The sequence below is a fragment of the Nestor notabilis genome, unplaced genomic scaffold, assembly GCF_000696875.1.
Source record: "Nestor notabilis isolate BGI_N333 unplaced genomic scaffold, ASM69687v1 scaffold6668, whole genome shotgun sequence".
NCBI classification, from domain to species: Eukaryota; Metazoa; Chordata; class Aves; order Psittaciformes; family Psittacidae; genus Nestor; species Nestor notabilis.
Window position 1 is genome coordinate 43190 of NW_009939516.1, and position 6980 is coordinate 50169.

The 6980-nt window shown below is 42.3% G+C and overlaps 1 protein-coding gene across 1 annotated transcript in view; it reads right to left on the reverse strand.

Annotated features, from left to right (window-relative positions):
• The window catches only part of HK1 (hexokinase 1), a 31288-nt gene extending 24425 nt beyond the window's left edge, over nucleotides 1-6863 (reverse strand). The window contains exons 1-2 of the mRNA XM_010019905.1: nucleotides 6704-6863; nucleotides 1425-1573 (exon numbers count right to left, since the gene is read on the reverse strand). Coding sequence (XP_010018207.1) covers nucleotides 1425-1573; nucleotides 6704-6845 — 291 coding nt within the window. The 5' untranslated portion in view covers nucleotides 6846-6863. The remainder of the gene's footprint in view (nucleotides 1-1424; nucleotides 1574-6703) is intronic.
• Between the last annotated feature and the right edge of the window lie 117 nt (nucleotides 6864-6980).

Sequence of the window (6980 nt, forward strand, 5' to 3'; positions counted from 1 at the left end):
CACCCCAATCCCCACCCCCACCCTCCCGACAGCCAAATGATCTTAGGATATTTAAAAATAAAAATGTAAACATGACAAAGCCACGGAAAGAAGGAAGACCTGATGTTTCCTTTCCTGGCTTCTCCTTACCACCCCTGCCATGTCTCCATCAAGTCTCACCTTAAGTCAACCTGCCTTTCCTCCCTGGACAGACACTTGCCCCTGGGTATGTAGGCAGCCCTGCTGCTTGCCTCTCCAGCTCCCAGAATCCCTTGATGGAAAGCAACCCCCACTCCAAACCTGCCTCTGGGCAGCCCACCCAACTTCCCTGCCTCCACCAGCAACAGGCAGTTCAGCTCCACTCCAAAACCATTTTGTGGAAAAGCCTCTGCACAACCTTTTGTCCAGAAAGCTAAGTAATAATGTTAGGAAAAGTCTTTACAAGAAAGGTATTTATTGCTGTGGGTCAGATATGTCAACAATCCCTATACCAGTGCTACTTAAAAGCCGTGATTGATGTCTTACACTCACTGTTGCATAAGAATGCAGCAGCAGTTATTATATATATTAAACATATTAAGGTGACTACAGAAAATATATTAAGGGTAGAAATGCTTTTTTTACATTTTTTTCTTTTTTTTCCCTCTTTTGTTTATCCTTCAGAAACAAGCTATAATTTTTCTGCAGGTCTCATACTCCAAAATAGCACCTCATTCTAGTAAAAAGTGTAAAAAACCTTACTGTTTCCATCACTGAAAACAACTTGTTTTGGTTTACAAAACACAGAGACAAATCTGTCAGTAAAATATTCATTGTAATCCATTCATTGATCATAAAGAGAAAAGAAATTCTTCTAAAGAACCTAATTTGAAATCCAAGTAAATGGAACCAAACATTTTCTACTTTAGAACATGGGAGACTAAAAAAAGCCTTATCATTTATTCAGCAAAAATTAAGTTGAAATTGTGCCAAAACATTCTATCAGCTTCATGTAACTTTTCTAATGTATTTGTACTTTTCATGAATGCTGAGTTGCTCAGACTGCCAGGAGAGATATGTGGCTGTCGTGGGTATTTCTATCCCTCATCTAACGTTACAATTGCAGAGTTGGTCATGCTTGTTACTTACAAAAACTAAGCTGCTTTCTTGCTCTCCTTTCCTACCTGTAGATATTGACGTTCATAGTCAAGTCACAATTTTTATTTCTAGACCATTTTTTTTCTAAATCAGCCAAAAGTGACAGCAGGTTTGCAGCACCCATGCATGCTCTATTACACTAACTACTGCTTATTTATTTTCAGTATCGACAAAGAGCTGTAGTCAAGTCTGTGCATGCTGCAGGTACAACTGTTAAGATGCTATGGTCATTCTGGTGGTGTTTTTCCAAAATGGCAGTGTGAAAGCAACTGATCTTTAGAGAGACATCCTACGGAAGAGGTGCTCACCCGTGTTCCACTGCCGTGCATGATATCTTCAGGTGTATTATAAATTTCACTTTCCATCTGTACCGTCTGCTTTTTTTCATGCGACACCTTCACCCGCAGAATTCGGAAATAAGAACCACCAAGATCCAGTGCAATGAAATCTCCTTTCTCTATGTGGAAAACAAGACACAAGTGATTAAAAACTGCATGCAACACAAATCTGGGAAGCATCAAGCTTGGTTAAATATAACACATAGACAAATGTCCAGCGCCTACAACAAGGAAGTTCTAGCTCCAGGGTGTCCATGTGAAGCATCAACTCAATTCCCTACAATTTAACATGAAGTTGGTACAGGCAACTGTAATGAGGGTTTCACAGAATCATAGACTAGTTTGTGTTGGAAGGGACCTTAAAGATCACCTACCTCCAACCCCCCCACCATGGGCAGGGACACCTTCTACTAGACCAAGCTGCTCAAAGCCCCATCCAACCTGGCCTCAAACACTTCCCAGGGGTGGGGCATCCACAACTTCTCTAAACAACTTGTTCCAGTGTCTCACCACCCTCATAGTAAAGAATTTCTTCCTAATGTCTAATCTAAATCTACCCTCTTCCATTTAAAACCATCCCCCCTTGTCCTATCACTACATGCCCTTGTAAAAAGTCCCTCTCTAGAATGGACTAACAGTGGACTGTCTGTATCCAGATCTCACGATGAAGCTGGCAGAGCAAAGAAAGCCAAGATGTTGAAAACAGAGACAGTAAAATGAAGGGATGCCAGACCACTAATGAGCAGTCTTTTGCTGTAAACAAACCTGTGTCATTTTGGCAAGTAACAGTGAATGGTGGCTGGATTGTGCACTGTTCTAAAATCAACAAATTACACACAGATGTAGTTAAAGCAGGAACCACTTAATTCACACCCGGAAGCTGAGATTCACTGCAAACTGCAGTCAAGATAACAGAAGTCAGAGAAACAGTTTGAAAAAGCACAGGGTGGTCCTGTACTGCTACAGGAGTTGTGATCCCTTGCACAGAGCTCCTAAATACCTCCCCAGATACCAGAGTTAGGATAGCTCCATCTCCATCGGTGGTGGAAAGGGGTTTGGATTTCAAAGGTCTGAAGCCAAATCCACTACCCTGCTACCTCCACAAACTTCTGGCAACACAGACACGTGGCCAGGCTATGTGAGGAATGACACTTTGAGCACCCATTGGAGAGCAAGGCAAATATATTTGACTGAACTGCTTGTGCTATCTCACCTTATCAAAGAGGGAGCAAATACAGCGATCATTAAAGTCTGAAAAAATAATATTTAGAGAAGCAGTGTGCGCAACTTGTCACACAGGAGTGTGTGTCCAGGCTGCAGCTAATCACCGAGGCTCTTCACAACCATTCATGTCTGCGCATGGCATCCCCTGGCTCCCTGAGGCTGCTCGGAGGGCAGTGAAGCAGAGGAACATGGTACTTTCTTATCTTCGTTTCCTCATCAATTTGTACTTTTCTGCAGTGTCAGGAGTGTCCCATGCCATGGCAGGATGAGCTGCCTCCTCCCCCATCCTGCACCCTGATGTGTATTGCCAGTCCCATCCTGCAGAGCAGTTTGGCTTTTTTTCATTCTGCCTTACAACTTTGAACTAGGACTTTGGGAAGGTCATTCCCAACATCACTGTTTTTCCACTTCTACTTACACTCAATGTGAAAAGACTTCTAGCAGTTGGGAAGACCAGTACCTTGTGATGTGTTACCTCAAACTGCACCTCAGCTCTTGGCCGTTCTTAACCTGATGCTGTCGCTAAAATATCACATATGCAATTTACCCACAAGGATTTCCAGACCCAGACTTCCCTCTGAGATTACTCTGCCAAATCTCAGATCAACACTTCTAAAGTCTGATTTAGTGAGCTGCTCCTTCCTCCTCATCACACCATGCACCCCCAGGAGGCCCATCCTGCTCAGCAGTTGATGAGCTGGATGAGGCACCCCTCAGGGCAGGACCTCTATCAGGAACAGCCTGCGAGGCAAAGACACGGCAAAAGCCCATACGGTTTTCCAGGGTTGCAGTGTAATACAGAAACAAAACACTGCCATGCGAGAAACCACATAGACAATAAGCTCCATAAAGAAAAACATAGCAAAATGACAGTGGAAGCCCACAGCTCCTAATAATCCTCCTAATTTTACTGCACTGCAATGCAACTTTTCCTTCTTGCTGCGTAAGACATGGGCAAACTCAGCTGGCAGAAATACAGATCTTGCAGCACTTCCCTACCTGTTTCTGAACAGCTTGGCTTTAACATCACTTTGCTCCAGTAAAAATGTCATTTAAAACATTAACATATCCAAACTGTAGGCACAGTTCCCTTTATTGGGTTCAGCATAATAAATTCAGTAACTCATAACCCCTTTCACCGCAACAAGACTGGAAGTCAAACATTTACAAGTGTCTCATTAAGCCAAATATCCAAATAAGCTTTATCATATGAGTATCATTTGTTGAATGCAAGCCATTACCTCCAATAAATAACAGAAAATCAACACTGGACCAGATGGCCCTTACACCTTGGTACGTACCTCAAGCAAACACTGCACTTCAGAAATATCTACCCTGGCAGTAAATTAACAAATTAGCGTGTTTCATTTCCATCACGATCAAGCTCGTCATAAGGTAAAATTTATTAAGAATTGTTATCCTTTTCAGTTAAAAAGAAAAAAGAACCCTGAACTAGAGTGTAAAGCTTGCATATGCAAAGTAGCAGTTTTCTTTCAGCGTACTTCAGGAATAAAATGCAAGTCGCAGCATTTAATCTATGCTTTATAACACCAAGGTGCAATCAAACCTGCTGTAAATCTATTTAGGAACATCCTTCGAAAACATTTTTAATTAGTTTGAAGTACCGTTCTGAGCACTCTGGACAAAAACTTTGTGGCTTTTGTAAATTAAGCAACTCTAAATGAAGCAAAAAAGCCCAGATAACACCAATATCTCCAGAGTCTCCAAAATTATCACTCAAAAGCTCCTTGTTAATAAAGTACAAAAGCACTGATCTGAAAATAAACAACAGTATTTTTCTGAATAGTCAGCTCTCATAATAATAATCAGACTCAGAGGAAAAAGCTTACAAGGCAGTAATTAGAGACAGGCCAGAGAAGAGGGCAGGCGTTCAGTCTCTGACTTTTACAGAGGAACAGCCGAAGGCAGAAACTGCCATCAGCCAGGAGCCGAACCCACATTTTGGGTGCAGCAACATGGACATATCCATGAGGGCCCCTCAGAGTCTTTAGGAGGAATGGGGAACAGGACTCTGCATCTGCCCTGGCCTCATCTATGTGATAGCTGAGCCAGACACGTCAGGCACGTGGAGGTGAGTCAGGGAAAAGAAATACCATGACACCTACCCACAGCAAATATTGCTCATACCTGGGGTCAGAACATGCCCTTTCTGGGAAATAATGGAATGGTTTTGCCTGCATTTGTAACAGCTATCCAAACAGACACTTGCAACCTGCATATACAGATTACTATTGTGTTATACAGAAATTGTCTGGGGCAAAGCACTGACTTGCTCTAATCCATGCTGCAAAATTCACTGCCCGCAGTCCTGGAGGGGCCATCAAGAGCCAAATGGGCACAGGATCAAGAACTAAGCACCCTGTACACAGTACACGAGGTTGCTTTTTTAAGTGGCCATATAATACATGATCTGAAATTAATGCCTTGACGTACAGACACACACTTAACCAGGGCTACTCACTGCTCTGGCTCATGCTCAGTCCCAGCAGCATTCAGCAATCTCTCGCACCAATCCCCTTTTCCCTGTGCCATACTGCATCTCGAAGTCTCTCCGGTTTGTGCCATGGAACAATTCCCAAAAGTACTTGGCTCACTGCAAGCAGCCCAGATTTGCTGAACTGCAGTGCCTGACAGAGCAGGGTACTGGGGACAGGTCTATACTCAGCTCAACTCAAAATGCATATGAAGGAAAACATGGCGATTTAAGAGTTGGTAAAAACACTGGGATTTCACGCTAAAGCCCTCAAGTCATCTCACCTGCAAACCCTTAGAGCAACCCCTGCCCATGTCCCAGCTGTGTGTGGCAGCTTCTGGCTTTCTCAATAGGTTCCAAATGTCAACACAACATTTCAGCATAACAACCAGCAGTGTTAAATTAAGGGAAACACAGGATTCAAGTCTGTTCTTCCTTTGAGGTTTTCTTAAGAGAGTATTACATTTCAACTAAAAAGCTTAAGGTGGCAGAAAGCAACAGCAAGGCAGAACTACTGAAGACGTCCCCCTGCCAGACAGCACCAAGTAACACAAAGCACCAGGCTTCATTTTCTTTAACCCAATAAATTCTTGATTTTACCTCAAAAAAAGCCTCAAAAGAGGTAACCATATTATGCAGTTCTTGCAACTGTGCAATTTCTGCACACAGGGACTTAATTTGTGCTAGGCACCAAACTAGTTACCAACCCATACTACACGAGAAGGCAATCTAGTGTTACCACTATTATATACTGTTAATAAATATATTTATATACCCTATATATAGTTGTTGGGGGTTGTTTGCTTTTTTTGTTTGGGGTTTTTTTATAAGCACTAAAATAAGTAATAGGGATAATCTTGGTCTCAAATACCAAGACAACATCTTTTTGATTTCTGATAACTCTTTGTGCCACTTTTATCAGGTACAGTGAGCATGAAAAAGTTAAGTCCTACATCTTAATGGAAAAAGCTCAGTACACCAAAGCAGCAGCTTCTGACCCACACACTGCATCTCCTTGAGTTCTGCAAATTTAAGACCGTCTGCAAAAGGTAGCCACAAAAAGCGACACAAATGCTAGGAAACTCAAATTCAGCATACAAAGGTATTTTTTCCATTGGGGAAAAAATAAGGAGAAGAAATGTTGAGTCAAAAAGCAAATGACTAAAACCCACTGTATTTGTCAAGACACTAGATCACATGAGTATGAACTGCATATATCAAATATCTTCCTATGTGAAATATTGATAGTTGGCAGACAAATCTCAGCATAAATATACTGACTGTTAGTAGACTGATTAATAGGAAGGGCTTTTCCATTGGCATCAAAATGGGTTTGACACTGAATTCACAAAATCCTCCAGCATCTCTGGGAACTGACCTGCACACAGAAGGGACGCTGCCTTTGAAAAGGTGCCAGGGCTTGGCAGAAAGTAAATTGCTCTTGTTCTTAGTAGTGCATTGGTGTATTTCTAACAGGTTTCCCATGAAGCACGCCATCTTTAATACCGAAAACAAATACTCGGCTCCTTACCTGAACCATCAGGAATGGACCTCACAAATGTAGGAAGCATTTTCACTGCAGCCGTTGGGTTAAAATCTCTGGAGAGGCCATTCTTCATCTCTCTCCTGAAGCGAGCCATAACATCTAACAGCGTTTCATCAGAGAGTCGCATGGCATAAAGGTATTTATCAATCTGGAGAAAACAAACAAACACCACCACAGAGTGAAAGACTGTCCTGAAGTGCCCATGTGGGGCTATATCTCTTTAATTGCAAGAACAGCATACAGCCCTGTCCTGGGTTCAGCA